This window comes from Phymastichus coffea, unplaced genomic scaffold, assembly GCF_024137745.1.
Source record: "Phymastichus coffea isolate CEN01 unplaced genomic scaffold, Cenicafe_Pcof_1.1 PCOF00120, whole genome shotgun sequence".
Classification (NCBI taxonomy): domain Eukaryota; kingdom Metazoa; phylum Arthropoda; class Insecta; order Hymenoptera; family Eulophidae; genus Phymastichus; species Phymastichus coffea.
Window position 1 is genome coordinate 251,298 of NW_026706931.1, and position 18,353 is coordinate 269,650.

Below are 18,353 nucleotides of genomic sequence, written 5' to 3' on the forward strand. Positions count from 1 at the left end.
GATTCGCAATTGTGCGGCGCGGACGCGCCGACGTGCATCGCCCCGACGAGCTGGCAGCGTTTCAAGCGTCGCGACAATGCCATCGCGCGGGCCACGCTCCGAGCGGACGCGGCCGAGCGCTCGCGCTTCTGGCGGCGGTTCTGGTCCGATATCGGACGTCCGCGTATCCGCCAAATCAGCCGGCCGCTTTCGGTTCGATTTCGGCCGCGCGCGCCTGACCGCGGTCCGCCGATCGACGGCCGATCGGTCCGTTAGCCGCGAGGCTCGGGCGCGACCGCCGGAAAGGGGGACACTCCTGCATTCGCGGTGCGCGGGCCCGTCCAAGTGGCGAGGCTAGCGTAGCATTAAGAAAACGAAACAGTCAATTTGAGAACGCACCACAAGTTGTGCCTCACCCGTAGAGTATGTTTCAGGCAAGGAGCCGGGAATGCCTGCGTTCGCGCGGGGTCCGCAGGAAAGTAGCGCGCCCGGGGCCATGAACAGCAGCAGCAACAGCAGCGCCAACCCCGGCGCCAACCAAGAGTCGAACGAGGCCCACATGCTCGGCGACTGCGCCAGGCAGCAGCTCGAGGGCCTCGAGGGCTCGAACGACGCCGACAGCAAGAGCCCCAGTCGGCTGAACTGCCCGAGCCCCTTCGGCGGCAAGGACAGCCAGAACCGCCGCCTGAAGAAATACGAGAACGACGACATTCCCCAGGAGAAGGTGGCCAAGATCTACCAGGAGGAGCTGGCCAAGATCATGGGCCGGCGGAACGACGAGCTGCGCGGGCCCCGCGACTTTGCCGCCAGGTGAGCCCTCCGCCCAGCCCGACTCCGTCGCTCGGCGTCATCGGTCAATTATTCAGCCGCGTGAATTAATCATCGGATGACTCGGCGCCGATAACGATTTTCCGCGGGCGCGCGCGCTATTCGCGGCGGGGCCGGCGCCGCGGCCGGCAGAGGCAACCACAGTGGACGAGGACAGCTCGAAATCTGGATTGATCGTAGCGCGATGTTCCCGCACTTTTTCAGCGGGCAGAACCTGCAGGGCATCGAGCGCACGCAGGACGAGATCCGGCTGGCCCTGGACGCCTACCACCGCGAGCTGCAGAAGCTGAACGTGGGCCAGGGCCTGCCCTACCCGCCGCAGATCTCGGGCCTGCTGGCGCTGCAGCAGCACGCCATCCAGCAGCACCACCTGGTGACCAACGGCGGGGCCGCGGCGGCGGGCGGGGCCGCGGGCGGGGCCGGGTCCGCGGCCGCCGCAGCCGCCGCCGCCGCGGCCGCGGCCGCCGCCGCCGCCGCCGCGCAGGACCTTAGCCTCGGCAACATCCTGCGCAGCAAGATGATCAACGGCGTGTCGGAGGAGGACAAGGAGAAGATGGAGGAGGCGATGCGCCACGCGGGCAGCGCCTTCTCGCTGGTGAAGCCCAAGCTGGAGCCGGCGCAGCCGGGCAGCCAGTCGACGCCCGGCGGCTCCAGCGCCAGCTCGCCCCTCGGCAACTCCATCCTGCCGCCGGCGATGACGCCCAGCGAGGAGTTCGCCGGGGCCGCGGCGGCCAGTCCGCTGCAGCGCATGGCCTCCATCACCAACAGCCTGATCAGCCAGCCGCCCGCGCCCACCCACCACTCGGGCAGCCAGCGCCCGCTCAAGGCCGTGCTGCCGCCCATCACGCAGCAGCAGTTCGACATCTACAACAACCTCAACACCGAGGACATCGTCAAGAGGGTAAGCGCTATTGTATGTCGCCGTCGAGACCACTCGCCTTCCCGCTAGGCCCAAGCAATGCATCGGCCCTGCTGGCGTGTCGCAGGTCAAGGAGCAGCTCTCGCAGTACTCCATCTCGCAGCGCCTCTTCGGCGAGTCGGTGCTGGGCCTGTCGCAGGGCTCGGTGTCCGACTTGCTGGCCAGGCCGAAGCCCTGGCACATGCTCACGCAGAAGGGCCGCGAGCCGTTCATCCGCATGAAGATGTTCCTCGAGGACGACAACGCGGTGCACAAGCTGGTCGCCAGTCAGTACAAAATTGCCCCGGAAAAGCTAATGAGGACCGGCGGCTATGGCGGCCTGCCTCGTAAGTTTAACTCAGGTCAATATAGATGTTTTGTTACTTTATTTACCGAAGCCGTGGCTCGCCAGCTCCGCGCGGGCGCCGCGCGCGAGCTTCCGAGCCACGACTGGTGCCCCGTCTCCCCGGCGAGATCGGCGAGCGTTCAACGCGCTTCTTCGGGATTGCAGCGTGCGGGACGCCGATGAAGCCGATGCCGCCGACGAAGCTCGTTCAGGAGCAGCTTCAGAACGCGGCGAAGGCGCAGGCGGCCGCGCAGGCAGCCGCGCAGGCGGCCGCGGCCGCGGCGGCGGCGGCGCAACACCAGCAGGACGGCACCCTGCAACTGGGCCCGCCGCAGCAGAGCCCGCAGCATCCGTCTCACGCGCAGCAGACGGCGATGATGCTCACGCCGCCGGGCAATCTGCTGTCGCACGGCCAGCAGCTCAGCATACAGGAGCTCCAGAAGAAGCAGCAGCAGCAGCAACAGCAGCAGCAGCAGCAGCAACAACAGCAGCAGCAGCAGCAGCAGCAGCAGCAGCAGCAGCAACAGCTGAGCGTCCACTCGCCGCACCATCAGATGGCCCCGTCGGCCCTGCGCGTCCTCCACCCGCACATCTCGCCGAGCGTCTACGAGATGGCCGCGCTCACGCAGGACCTCGACACGCAGACCATCACGACGAAGATCAAGGAGGCGCTGCTGGCCAACAACATCGGCCAGAAGATCTTCGGCGAGGCGGTGCTGGGGCTGTCGCAGGGCTCGGTGAGCGAGCTGCTGAGCAAGCCCAAGCCCTGGCACATGCTGAGCATCAAGGGCCGCGAGCCGTTCATCCGCATGCAGCTGTGGCTCTCGGACACGCACAACGTGGACAAGCTGCAGGCGCTGAAGAACGAGCGCCGCGAGGCCAACAAGAAGCGGCGCAGCAGCGGCCCCGGCCACGACAACAGCAGCGACACCTCGAGCAACGACACGGCCGAGTTCTACCACGCGGCCTCGCCCGGGCCCGGGCCCACCTCCGCCAAGAAGCAGCGCGTGCTCTTCAGCGAGGAGCAGAAGGAGGCGCTGCGGCTGGCCTTCGCCCTGGACCCCTACCCCAACGTGGCCACCATCGAGTTCCTGGCGAGCGAGCTCGGGCTGTCGTCGCGCACCATCACCAACTGGTTCCACAACCACCGCATGAGACTGAAGCAGCAGCCGCCCCACGGGCAGCCCGAGGCGCAGTCGCCGCGCGAGCCCGGCCAGCCCTTCGACCCCGTGCAGTTCCGGCTGCTGCTCAACCAAAGACTGCTCGACATCCAGAAGGAGCGCCTCGGCCTGGGCGGCGTGCCCCTCGGCTACCCGCCCTACTTCGCGCCCAACCTGGCGGCCCTCGTGGGCAGCGCCCTCAAGGAGCAGTGCTCCGGCCTCGACCTCTCGATGGGCTCGCTGAAGCGCGAGCCCAACCCCGAGTTCGAGGACGACGACGCGGACGGCGAGGCCGAGGGCGAGGCCGAGGGCGAGGCCGACGCCGAGGCCGAGGCCGACGCCGACGACGCGCTGAGCCACCTCGGCAGCGACGACTCGGACGGCTCGGTGGCGAGCCTCAAGCGCGAGCACCCCTGCGCCGCGGAGGCGCCCGCGCTGCCGAGCGCCCAGGCGGCGCAGGCGCGCTCCAGCCGGCGCAAGCCCGCCGCGCCGCAGTGGGTGAACCCCGAGTGGCAGGAGCCCGCGGCCGCGGCGGCCGCCGGCGCCGCCGCCGACGAGGTCATCATCAACGGCGTGTGCGTGATGCAGACCGAGGACTACGGCGTGAAGCGCGAGGCGCCCGAGGAGACGGTGCGCGTCGAGCCGATCCCCGTGCAGGACCGCTTCGAGGAGGACGCGCAGAGCGACGCCTCGTCGGGCCGCGAGCGCGAGAGCCCCTCGCCCGCGGGCTCGGCCAAGTCGGCCGCGCGGCTCAGCCCCCCGGGCGCGGCCGCGGCGCCGGGCGCGGCCTCGCCCGCGGCGCCGGCCCCCGGCGACAGCCCCAAGGACCCCGTGAAGCACGAGCCCGACGAGGCCTGGGACTACTAGGCGGCGCCGGGCCGCGCGTCCGCTTTGTTACGTTGTTTTCTACTCGTCGACGCCAGCGGGGGGAGACGAAGCCAGCAATAGGATTCGGCGCCGCGAGCCGAGTCCTGCCTACGCTTAGGGCATTAGGAGAGCGCGGAGATTGCGGCCGGCCGGGGCGGGACACCACCGAGCACAATCAAAATCGGGCGCCGGGCCCCTCGGCGAGCGCGTGCAGCGGGCCCGGGCCTCGCCGAACGAGCAACGAATCCGCGCGCGCGGCGGCGGCGGCGGCGGCGGCGGCGGCTGCGGCGGCGGCGGCGGCAGCGGCGCTGGGCCGATCGACTCGACGGGTGTCTGCGCCGACTTGTCGCAGGGCGACCGCCGTCGTTTAGTCTTAAGCTATCGAAAGTGGGAGAGTGGCCGCGCGGCCTGGGCGCGGGCCCCGTTTAGCAATGGTGTGAGCCGGCCGCCGACCGCCGGCCGCCGGCGCGACTCTCTCCGCATACTGTGCAATCTCTACGTAACCAATTGTTAGATTGATTTTTTAATGAATGACGAGAGAGAATGAGTTAAAAATCGTGCAGGCGTCCGCCTGTCCAGCGAACCCGACAAATTGCATAATTGTGATTAATGTTATATCGTTTAAATCATCGCTCCCGATTCCCCCATTCCGGCGAAAGCTCCATTTTAGCCGTTAAGCTGTTGACGTTGTTGCATATATTTCAATCTCGAGTTGCGTAAATATGAATAAATATATATGAAACAGTCGTCGATTTCTTTTCAGTTGTTGGAAGATGCTCAAAGGAAGCAAGCAGACCTTCTTTTATTCGCAACTACACTTTCATGTCTAATCTTTTTCCTTTTTGCCTGCCTCCTGTTTGTATTTTGCGAGAGAGATACGACAAACGTGGCCAATCACGTCGATCGCATAGTTACTGTTACCAATGTTAATTATTACTATCATTATCATTATCGCTATCATTATTATTACTGTCATTATATTATTATCATTATTATTACTATTATTATATTATTATCATTATTATTACTATTATTATTATTATTATCAACATTATTATTATTATTACTATTACTATTATTATTACGTTTTGATGATTATCTTTGCCACGATTACTATTTGATGGTAAAACGAATGAAAATTGTGTATAGTAATGATTAATATTTTATTAAATAAATTTTAGTTGTGATTAGCAAAAAGGCCTAGCCGAAACAAGCAAGTCGAACGTCGACGCAGCGTTCCGTTTTAATTTTTATTATATAAATATAAATATTTTTCGTTTCTTTCTTTTGTATTGCCCAATGAGGAGGATGTGCGAATGCAAGCGTAGTCGATACGGAGAACATGCAAATATACTGCAAGCCCGAGCAATCGAAATGTTGTATAGAGTAAAATGATATTGTAGCAAGTGGAAAAGAAAATTTTTGAATTTTCATTATTCATTGTCATTCGAGCATATTATAATTATATGACGCATTATAAATTATTATTAATTATCATTATCGTAAGATGAATAAGCTAAGCACACAAAATATAAACGAAACGGCTTCTGAAGCCGATGTGATAGAGCTTACGCGCTACGAGAAGCAAAAACAAGCATCCGTGTAATGATCGTCAGCTGTATCACGTTTTCAAGTTTACGAGGGCGCATCTAGCCGATTTGCTGGCAGTGTATAGTGGAGCGATGATGATCAAGATATCTCGAAACGCGCAAGCTGTTTTCCCTGCGAAAACGTCTATATTGTAAATAACTTTGTACATATAGCTGATTATGAGAATACAGACACAAATACACAATAACTGAACTTGTATAAATATTACTCTCTCTCTCTCTCTTTCTCTCTCTCTCTCTCTCTCTCTCTCTTTCTTATTGCAGTTAAATCCGTAATATCGTATATGTGCGCACGATTAATAACAAGCAACCTGACAGGTATTTCGTGGAACCTCTTTGTCAAAACAATTCAAAATTGAATCCTCTTACGTATTGCGGTGAATGATGTCCGATGTCTGGCCGTACGATACCGGGATCGAATGAATGGGCTCGCGAAAATATGTGTGGCGTGGCTGATAGGCATGCGACTAAATCGTTAACTTCGAGACACTATCGATCGAATTAGCAACTATCTGATTCAACGAACTTTTATCTCCAATCAATATTTCTAGTCCGCAGTCAAAAAGTTCATGTAGGCGCAACGGAGCGATGCTTATTCAATATTCTTCTTTTCGTACAAGTCAGATTTGGACCAATTACAAATCGAAACTCACTATAGCTACTTTCTCGATCTCCGAGTTTACTTTCGATTCACATTTCAAAAGAATTCCGTCGAAAACGCAGACTGGCATAGCTGTCGATAGAGAGCCTTGACTGATAATTAGCTCCGGAAGTGTTTGATTAGAAGCGGACGATGGCCTATCATTTCACACTCATTCAATCAGTATAACTACGTTCTTTGTAGATATCGCAGTAGTCGAATACTAATAGCCAATAGCTTCAAACGTTTGAGGCGACAAACGAAGAGAAAACTACTGGAGAACAATGAAGATTTTTCATGATAATGATTTGTAATATAAAAGAAAATGAATGATTTGTTGAGAGTAAATGCTGCGAAATTTGCGATGCGCAATAGTCAAACATTCGTATCATAATACAAAAAAAAATAATGTAACGCTCGTCAGCGATTCGCTGCAGTTGACGAGAGCGGCATGAAATAATCATATCGTAAAATTAACAAATATTTTACAGTATAAAAAATGTAGATAGAATATTTGAAAAGATATGATTTATCAAAATCCCTTATTTTCCGGCCTTTGTGTAATTCATTTCTCTCTTTCCAAGATCGACGATCAAGCTATCAGCGAAAAAGCAAACTAAACGTACAGATGCAGATATGTGACGGAAAGGCATTGCCAAAGTATCAAAGTTGCTTTGCTTATGAACTCGTCGTTGTCTTTTCAATTAAGACTTACCAAACGAAATACGAAAGCGATTTACCCGCAGTAACACATAGTTCAAGGATTTGTTTTTTCATTTGAAAAACTGTATGATATAGCTTAAAAATATCCTGTACATTGCATAAATCACTACCGCACTATTGTTTAAAATTGTACGTTTATGATTATTATATGAAGATTAAAAGAAAAATAAATAAGGTAAAACAAAATATTAAAACATCTGAGAAATTTATTGTCTCCAGCTTTATTAAACAAATGAAAACTTTCAATTTTCAAAACTGAAATTTCTTTTCTTCTCTGCAAATTAAAATTAATCGTGAAGAGAGATTTAATTACATTTTCACTTTTATCTGTAGTTAAGACTTAGAAAGTCACGTATCAGATCCATTCATTGTATATACATATACATACTCACAAATATAAGATTATATTATTCATATCATTGTCTCATTGAAAGTTTCTAAATTAAAAAAAAAGTGTATTACAAAATTATGAAACTTTTTTATTCCAAAACCCTATGACCTGTTAACTATAATTTCAAGAGTTCGTTAGATCTTTAATTTGAAAAATAAAGTATTTCTAAAGCAATTATGACGTTTTTCGTTTTTATGATTAATACTATAAAATTTATCAAAATTATTTCAACTAGTAGAAAAAACTAATAAAAAACGATAAATTTCAAATTTGTATCGGACACGAAACATTATTCAGGGTATGTATATGCCTGTTCTACATACACTAGTCGATAATGAAATGAATTTGATGATTGCATTAGCAAATACTCTGCCCTAATAGTTTTATAATTAATTCGCGGTCATTCAACATTTGAATTGTCTTTGACAACTGAGCTTCGACGATACCAAACGAGAACAGGTCAAGGGCTTATTTTGGCATGTTGTGCCCTCGCAACTTGCCCAAAAAATTCATTTGATAATATTGATACTCAATCGTCGAAAATAATCTAGATTTTGAATTACAATACGTGGGTCACAAATCAATGCTCGGACACCGTACAGTACAGATACGACAGACGGTTACTCCAATTCTGTTGATACAGTAACATCAGTTGGTAACTACATTAATATTATCTACAGGTAAAACTGTTATATATTTTGATTATTAATTACAGTTTAAAAACATTTTTTTTTTAATGAGAATTAGTTCAGATAAGTAAATGGCAATATACACATAAAATATGACGTTTAAGAATGCTTTTAAAAATATGTACTTGAAAAATACAAAGCAAGGTTTATAAATTTACTTAATATATTGTTATGGAAATAATTAGGTAGACCAAGTACTGTAAAATATTTCTATTAGATTAAAAAATAATACAATGCAAAAAATACACAAATTTGAATAAATTACAAAAATTCCAAGTTACATTTACGATAAAATTGTTCAAATTTGAATTCTAATGTTGCTCGTTCGAAAATAAAATGAATTTGCGTTGATTCTGATGCTTGTAAAAGTATTTGTTTGGCAACTTGTGGATAAAATTTAATATTGAAAGAATTATAGTACAAACAAACGTAGCATGATAATAGTTTTTTATGATAAATTCTTCAGAAAAGTATAAAAGTAGATAACGCTAAATATCGTACTTTTATATTTTTCTGCAGAAAACTAAATTTATTTAGTAGGTTTCCGCAACAAAAACAAAAAATATTTGCTTGCGTTTCTCTTTCACTCATGTAAAATTGTTAAGTAATTGAGCGTTGACTTCTCATAGAGAATCATGTTTACACTCGTGAAATAGTGACATGAATATATGATCGGAATCAGTGTGATATTTATGAATATTACATTGTAAAGTAGTAATTCATATGTATATTTTCATCATTGGCATTACATTCAACGATCGTTATTTTCACTTCATTCGACTTTACAAAAATTTATTTATATTATACGAAAGTAAGAAAATATGAAACAACGCTACAGAATCATATAGTAATGAAGGTAAACAATCAATTTTTTTTTAATTGCGCGACAAGGGTGTTGAATGTTAGAAAAAATGTTGATAAAATTTCGTGGAAAATAGCAAGGTAGTAGGTAAATTTTATGACGTTAAGCTTACGATAACTGTTAATATTAAGGTAGCATTCATACAGACGATTTTTTATATTATGAATAGTTGTAAATTACTTTTCTTAACTGGTGTAGCAATTTAAAGTGAGTTGCATATGACCTTCCATATTTCTGTTTTCCAGTTAAGGGGATATCATTGCTTTAGTATCAGCCCAAAGATTTCACAGAATCGGGTATGAGCTTACAACTTTTCATATCAATAGGATGAGTTTCAGGCTGTTATCCATGTTTTGTGGCACCGTTTTTCGTTAGCTTTATGCATAACTTCGGTCAGTTTTCACAGTGCTTATGGCTCTCCTATAAATAGCAAATTTTGAAAATCATTTGATATTCATTCGTATTATTTATTAACGTAATTATTTGATAAACTTTCAACATGCTCATTATTTTTTGTTATTAAAAAAAATATATGCAAAGAATTTACTCACGACCGTTTATTGAATTTACTTTAATAAATAAATTTACGAAATTCATTTCATATAAAACGAATATATAAAAAAATAATTCATGTTCATGTAAAAGAATGTATATAACATAGATGATTGCGATTGAAATTACTTAATTATTATTTGAGAGCATGTTAATAACAAATATTTCTATTGTGGATTGACAATTCTACTTACCAGAATTAAATAACCACGTAAATATTTTTTCATACCCTACATACACTCTTCTTGGCTTTTTCTAACACATCTTGCCACTTTTCTTTTGAATTCTGTATAACTTTCCCTCCATTCTTTCTGTAATTAAAATCAAATGGCTTAAAGCTTTTGAAATATGATTGAGATGTAATTCTAGCCATAACAATACAATAACTTACGGCAGCATCGACATTTGCTGGACTTTCATCATTGGGATCTGCAAGCATACTAATTACACTGATAAGAATCGTCTCAACAGTGTGAACTGGCAGCCATCTTTCTGAAGCTTTCTCGTAACCCCACTTGTCATCACCAGGCTCGTGTAAAATAGATATACAAACATCACCATTTTTTTCAACTGAAATACACAAAATAAAAACAGTAATAAATATCTATTTGTTATAGATATAACTCTTATATAACTTATTATATACTGACTGTTTGGATGCCAAATTTCTGTTATGAATTTCATTCTTGGTGGCCTTAGTGGATATTCCTTGGGAAATTGCAGATGTGCTTTGAAAAAGCCACCCTCACTGAAAAAATGTATTATTCTAAATAATGGCAAACTATTTGATTGGTAATAACTTCAATAGCATTAAAATCACTTACTACAATGTATCCGGAGGTCCAATAATAAGCACCTCCCATCTATAAATATCATTGTCGTCAATGAGACCAGCGGAAAACCCTTCAACTGGGTTTTTATTTAATTCTGAAAGATAGAAATATGTGGATTAATTTTTGATGAGTTGACATATAACGTAACATTAACCATCAGTAATACTAGATTAAATATAATCATGAATGATATTGACTAAAAATATAACAAGAATATAATCTGTTCAGTGTCTGCCAAATAAATATGAACTAAAATTGTTGTGTAAATGTGCCTCTGTTTGTACGTGTGCATACGTGCGAGCGTGCATGCATGCGTGCATATGTGCGTATGTGTACATACTTTGGAACCGATTGAATGATGAACTGTATTGCTACAGATTTCATTAGAGAAATTCAGTTAAGATGTAAGAAATTCAGTAAAGATGTGCAGAACATTTTACGAAGAAAGATGAGCGTAACGCGTAATGAAAAAAAATGTCATAAATTTTTTAAAGATGAACGACAGTCTCTACCGCCCCTGGTTAAACGATTCGCTCACTCGTTCGTCGACTCTTTTTTTCCCGTTAACGTTTAATTTAGAGGTTATGTTCATGTCGGCGTTGTGCTCCTAGTGTGCAGTGTGCACGTCTCGTGCGAATCCCGGGCGCAAGCCGGCTCTCAGCGACGACTCTGTTTCGCTATCTCCTCACTTTTGTCTTGTTCCATGAGACAAAAATTGTAGAGTCAAGCCGAGTCAGGGCCGAAAGTCGATGAACTCTCGTCCCTGACTAACAGGAGAACATGCAAGACGGAGGTTGGACGCAAGAGGTTGACCTTCGTGCGTTAATAGAGAAGCAACAATATAAAGCAGCGGGATAATAACAAAATAATCACAAACAACGGAGAAAGCAATGCACATGTAACTTCAAAAACGATAGATTCGCGCCGAATTTAACTATAAATAAATACGCATTTATGGCTATGCATTGCATAAAAGAGACGAAGCTAACTAATATTTTCGATTTTTCTGGGGAGACATGTTTGAATTGTTCGTTGGCTATGACTCGAATAATATTCACTCGTTGAATCATCCGCCGAGATGAGCAGATTGGGAACCATGTATAAAAAAAGAAATAACTTTATTTGTAAGCAGCGAGAATGAGGAGAGTGGTGGAGAAAGACAGCGAGCGAGCTAAACATACAAGGCACCAGCACGAGCGTGAAAGCGCTGTCCGGACATTTTTTCGTAAATGCAGAGCAAAGTTTACAAAGGCCCATAAGAGAAAAGAATGCGTTGAAAATTATGAAAGTTAGAGGTTACAAAAGCAAAATCGTCGGAAATTTATGGCCGATGAATGCTCCGTCGTGGCGACTCGTATTGATTTTCAAGGGGTAATCGGAGCACGAGCTCGTTTGGTAAGAACGTTAACCAGAACACATAAGTGCCCGAAGTGACCTGTAATGATAAAAAAAGAACGCCCGAGATCGAAAGCGTTGAAGGCACAATTACACAAAGCTACCTTGCGCGTGTTGACTCGGCATGAAAAGCGCTTGGCTATATGCTCGGAGATTATCGCAATTTTTGGCCTATGGAAATCAACGAAATACACGCACAAGACACTTTGATCAAATCACTGACTATACCTGCTAATTGTTTTCTGAGTAGAAGTGCGGACTGTGGTTCTGACATTAATAAAAGTTCCTTTAAATAAGACTATAGTTGAAAAACAATCACTTTTGGCTTGACTGGAAAGATGGCTAGGTAACGTCGCGCGGAAGCGTTCACTGCGCTTGCGCCACCTGCTTTTAAAACATATGTTCTTCCGTCGGCAGCACTGAGCAAACCCGCGACTATCTCTTTTTTTTATATTACACTTTATCCTTCTGACTTTTCTTTTTAACGTATTCCTCTCTCACGATTTGATCTTTAATTTATTCAATTTAATAGAGTAAAAATAAATAGATAACTTTGACTTTTAATCGTCACGCTACATGTATCTATTATTACAAACAGTAAAGCAGTGAAAATAGTTATTTATCATGAGATGGGAGCAAACGCCAGTGATGCCAACAACAGTTTTGCAGGCGCCAGGCTTGTCATACTTATACGTTCGCAGACATTTAAAAGAAAATGTAAATATGTTAATATATTTTACTGAACAAGCTGATTTAAAACAATTATTTTGAAAGGATTTAAATTGGATAGTAATAATTTGATTATATGGTTTTTTCATATTTTTGCTTTTTGATTATTATCCGCGACATCTGCTGAATTCCTATGAAAACTTGTAACATGGATATGTCGGTAAAATGATTCTCTATAATTATTGTCATACCGGCATACCCTCAGGGTTGAATCCCAGATAATACAGCGTGCCGGCACGGTCTGGCACGCGTGTGCTCGTCACGGCGTGCCATCATAATGCAGGTACAGTAGCAGCACGAAAAGCGCCGCACGCCGTGCCGTTAGAATGCTGTCATTTTGCGGTCACGCAAAAAAATAAAATTCGAATAGGCATTACGACGTGGGTTGATTATTTTTCCATATTTATGTATTTTTAATAAAATAAATAATTTATTTGACAATAAAAATATATTAAATATATATCTCTGTCTTTATTTCTATGTAATAATTTCTTTTATTGTATACAAAATACAAATTTGAATATCCATACATATACGTTCAATCGTCATCGATTAATAACGATTTGTTTGAAAATCGTTCTCTTAAAACGTTTAACGTTTTTTACCAGTAATTGTGATTGCTTTTAAAGTAATTAAAAATACTAATTGTGACTGCTATTAAACCGTTAAATTATTGTGAGAGTGTTCCTTGTGTAGTGGAGTCGCAGTGGAAATAAAAGTGAGTAAATATAAAAATTATTAACAATTTTCTTAAAAATTCTACCAGAGGATAAAATAATTATTTAAGTTGTGACAACTGTGATATATGAAATATTAGTATTTGTATCGAATAATTAAATAGTACAAAATAGTTTATAAAATAAGTAAGTAAAATAAGGTAAAAAATGAAATTGTTTTTCTATAGTTTAGATTTTTCATAATTAAGTGCATACTCAGGCTAATCAAAGTTTGATATAGTTTTGCTACAATCATGGTGAAAAAGTACATATGGTTTTGTAAACTTGTGCATTGCGAAGACTAGTACATTCAATACTGTTATTGTAAATAAAAGTAGAAATTTTATTTGTGATTACAAACAACGAATTACGAGATGTTAGTGTTTGTATCAAAAACAAAACACAATCCACGAGAATAAAGTGATTTACAATGTTGATAAAATTATCATAGCTTAATTATTATAGCAATCATATATTATGGTATTACTCTATAAGCAACACGATCTCATAAGTAATATTATTGTAAGTTACTTTTTTATCATGGATTGTAGTTTCGTTTTCATAATAGTAACAAAATCTGGTAATTCATTTTTATAATCACAACCAATATTACTACTGTTATTTGCAATGTCAGTATTGAATGTGTTAATATTTAAGGCACAAGTTTGTAAAACCATGTTTACTATTTATATATAGTTTTGCTGCTCGTTGCAATAATAAATCATCAATGGTATGTGCAACTGGTCCAAAGTATTCTGTAGCATCTGTTGAAATTCTATAATCACGATAAGAAAGTAAATATGGTTTTGCACACTGGTGCATTCAATACTAGCGCATTAAATACTGTTATTTACAATGACAATATTGTAAATAACAGTAGCAATTTTAGTTTTGACTATGACAACAAATCAGCAGATGTTGATGTAAGTCTCAAAAACAAACCATAATTCATGACAAAAAAGCGACTTACAATGCTGATGAAGTTATCTTAGTTTAATAGTTATAGCAATAAGCTATGGTGGTATCTTCTTTCACTTAACGCTTAGATACTGCCTTGTATTGAATCAACAATATGCTGCAAGCCACTGTGTACCTTTGGGTGTGACACTATTTTTGATATAAGTTTTTTATAATCATCTATATAAATTGTTGATTTATATAGATAATTCTTCTTGGTACTTTCGGCCTGCTCGCCTACTAATAGCACAACGAAGTTCCAGTTCTAGACTGCTTTGGTAATTTTCGTATTTGTATAATTTTGATAAACTGACCTTCTCAGCATCAGTTTTGGCGCATATTAAAATGCTGAAAAATTTGGAGGGTCTATAAAAGTGGCTGAGCCTCACGTGCAAAGGCGAGGTCGGGGCCTTTCACAATAAAAATGAAATTAGATATTTAGTATAAAATTTATTAGAAACCAAAATTGTATAAACAATATGTTCATATATTTTATGAATATTTATTTGTTATATTATGATACTATACTATCAGTTTGTTTGTTGGATTCATTTTTAGCCATTGTAATTTTATAATAATTTTAAATTAAAAAAAATCTTTTTTCATTATATTTTATTAGCACATATACTATTTTGTTGCGTGTAAAGAATTTTGCTGGCTGTATTATTTTTACTTTACAGATCCACTGGAAAAATTAAAATATTCCTGTTGAATCAACAACTATATCTACTGGTGTCAGTTCTGCTTAGTATCCGTATCTCTGACAGGTATTAATTTATAATTCATTTAATAAAAATTAATGTTATTCACTGAAAACGATTAATAATAATTGTTTTTTATTTAATAATAATTAATAATTTATAATAATTAATAATAATTGTTTTTTAGGAATCAAATTATAACCTTATATTTACCTATGGAAGAAGCAGTGGAAATGTAAAATCTATCACGGAATTGTTGCGGCGTACATATATATGGATGCAGGTATAATATATAAATACATTACAGATATAATTGTTTGTATTAATTACACATAGCTCATTAATTTATAACAATAATTTAGATAAATTTTAATTAAATGTATATTTTTAATTTTAATAAAAGAATTTATGTATACATAAAAAATTGTATTCTTAATTACATAATCAAAATAATAATCGCAATATTACACCTAATCTCAAAAATTCAACGCACAAATTTTCCCAAAATGCCATCATATAATGTTTGCATAATTGATGCTCGGCGTGCAGCAGGACAGGTAAGCATAATGTCGGCACAATTCGTGCATGCCGCGAAAAATTATATTATTCATCTACGCTGGTACAATGCTGGTATTATAGACGCCCGCCGTGACTTCCACGGTGTGCTCGCATAATGCTGCCCCGATGCGGATGTATGTACTTGGCCGTCAATGTGCCGTCATGAAAGTCACGCCGTGCTTGCATTCTGACGGTAATGTGCCATCACAATGTTATTTGGGTTAAGCTTCTCTCCGCTCTGATTCTCTTCCTCTTTTTTTTCTTACTAAAAAGGAGAATGACGAAACCTCTATTAATCGTGATTGGTTAGTTGGGCGAAGAGGTTATGGCATGTGATTGGTTTGCTGATATGATGTAATGTTTTGGCGCGAGATTTTAAAATTATTTATATAATTTGTATAATTTAACAAGCGTTCAACGTGCATATTGACTACTAGTTCTCTTAAAGAATATACTTATCTACTTTTGAAATAGATAAATTTTATAAGAAAAAATGAATCTAGAACAGTAAAGGCACTTAATTCTGGTTCTAACTGGATCAAATAAAAAAAGGTATAAGAATTCAATTTATGAGTAGATTCTTGTTTTTTATTAACATTACTAAGTATCCAGAAGTTTTCATCTTTGAAAACGAAAAATTATTAAACTTTCAAACGTCTATAACTTATTGTTATTATTGATAGTATTACTGTTATTATTATTAGTATTATTATTACTTCTTTTGTCACTGTTATATATTGTTATATAATAATCCTTAGTACCTAATTTAATTCTGTAGAAATTGTGGTGCTATATTGCTCATTATTAATAAAATAATAGAATCGATTAGTTTTTATTATAATATAATATAACATAATATAAAAGATAATAAAAGTAGTGTATGTAAACTGTGTGTAAACCCATCTTTATATTGAGAGGCTATGAACAATACTAACATAAATCGAATTGCGTATTACTAGATGATTTGAAGGAGATTTATCTTGATTCAACAGAAAAATTTAATAAAACTTTTTGCTGACGTCAATTTTACCATATTTCTATTCTATTAGATCGTAAGAATACTCGAGCCTACTTCTGCAAATTTTTGTAACATCCTTTGTTTGCTCGTAAAAGTTTTAAAATCGATCAAAACAACGTACATGATTTTCATTAGTTTTCAAGAATTTATTTAGAAACAAAAAATGACAGCGTCAATTTGATTTCAAAATATTATAATTCTGTGAATTCAAATACGTTGGAACTATATTTAGCTTTATTTTGTAATCTAAATGTTGACCGTTACGAAGTCTTGAAAACTATAATAATGCACGAAAATTAGAAACTAATGAAATTGCGAAGCTGGCACGTTTGAGTGAAATTAAGTGTTTTCAGAGCGAGGGTCAAAATGACAATCAGAATACAAAGACAATATAGGTGGGTTTTAGCGTAGTTTGATCGATGAATTTTAGATTTGAAATTATTGACGTAATATTTTTCGTTTTATATTATTTTCAAAAATAAATAAATAAAAAATAAAAATATCTTTTTTCGTGTCACATTAACACCAGTGTAGGCAACAAAAAAGCTTACAAAATAACATCTGATAGATCCAAATATTTTAAAGTTTTTAAAACGAGGTATAACATTAAAGTCGTAAAATTGAGAAAAAATATTTAAAAAAACTTTGTCGTATAAAAACATCTTTTGTAGAATCGCTCATATATTCACATCCGAAATTGAATTTAGCTGTTAATCACTTGCTACTAATTCCATTCTTATTTTGTTTACTCATTGACGATTTGATCTTTGTAATCTACATAGTCTAGGTGAAACATTCATTTCTCTTTAAATTCATTTGTCGAGGCTCAATTTATTTATCCCTTCGGGCTTTTCATTTCTATATACTACATAGTTACGATTAGCAAATACTCTGTTTTATTGCAAATTCTATGAGGTTAGAGATTACAGTATGGTTTCGTGGCGTACTAATAATAATAATATCAAAAACAACAACAACAACAACAACAATAATAATAATAATAATGATAATAATAATAATAATAATAATAATAATAGTAATATTATTGATACTTTTTAACAATTGGCGTTAACAATTGTTATTGCGTTAGAGTTTTCATCGGCGGTCGAGCTGCAAGTTGGCATTTAGTATGGTCATAACTGCGGGGCTGCAGCCTGATGGAAAAGTTTGTGTCTAAAGATTAACGATTAGCCGACGACGGCCGGCACGGCAGCAGCGAGAATTGAGCGCCGCGCGGACGCATAACGCCTCTGAGCCGATTAATCCTGGCGATCGTTTGGCGCGTATAATAATCCAGGCCGTAAATTTTGAGGATTATGTTATGCAAGCGACGAGGGTGTCGTTACTTTATTTTCAACACAAAACAAGTCGCGTGGCATCGTCCTCCAGCTACATGCGCACATTTGATTCACACCTGTCACTCTGTCAGACCTCCGATTCGCTGTAGATCTTTGCGTTTTTCTCGACTTCGGCAAAATTTCATCTCCACAGCCTGTCAGTTTATGCATACATTTATACTTTTTTCAGTACACGGAAAGCATGTGTAAAATAAAACTCTTATGTTTGATTTTTTTTAGCTTCTTTACATTGAAAACCATATGAATATAAGACAATTCAAACGAAAATTCAGAATGAAAAAGATCGTACAATTAAGATCGATTATCATAATAGGAAATAGACGTGAAACAAATTCTTGACTACAACATATTAAATAACAAATTTACAAATGCTTTGACGTCTTTTAAATCGAAGATTGCATTATTTACATATAATTAAGCTATTGGTTAAATTATAAACAAGTCCGTAACGGCAACAAGCTAATAATATATAAAGAAGTACACGAAGCTTTGATTTTGAAACGAAGCAAAATAAAATTTGGCAACTTAATATAAATATATAAC

The 18,353-nt window shown here is 41.1% G+C and overlaps 2 protein-coding genes across 2 annotated transcripts in view; one reads left to right on the top strand and one right to left on the bottom strand.

The window, feature by feature from the left end:
• The window catches only part of LOC131671153 (homeobox protein cut), a 77,986-nt gene extending 73,758 nt beyond the window's left edge, over positions 1–4,228 (top strand). The window contains 4 exon segments of the mRNA XM_058947365.1: positions 402–789; positions 988–1,720; positions 1,794–2,067; positions 2,217–4,228. Of these exon segments, the coding sequence (XP_058803348.1) occupies positions 402–789; positions 988–1,720; positions 1,794–2,067; positions 2,217–4,078 (3,257 nt within the window). The 3' untranslated portion in view covers positions 4,079–4,228.
• Positions 4,229–8,326: 4,098 nt separating this feature from the next.
• Positions 8,327–12,359, bottom strand: LOC131671174 (ubiquitin-conjugating enzyme E2 G1). The gene is made up of 6 exons (XM_058947417.1): positions 12,002–12,359; positions 10,370–10,472; positions 10,196–10,293; positions 9,937–10,115; positions 9,740–9,856; positions 8,327–9,413 (listed from the first exon to the last, which is right to left on the bottom strand). Exons 1-5 carry the CDS (start codon positions 12,045–12,047, stop codon positions 9,776–9,778), a joined length of 507 nt encoding a protein of 168 aa, XP_058803400.1. The 5' UTR covers positions 12,048–12,359; the 3' UTR covers positions 8,327–9,413; positions 9,740–9,775.
• Positions 12,360–18,353: the final 5,994 nt, after the last annotated feature.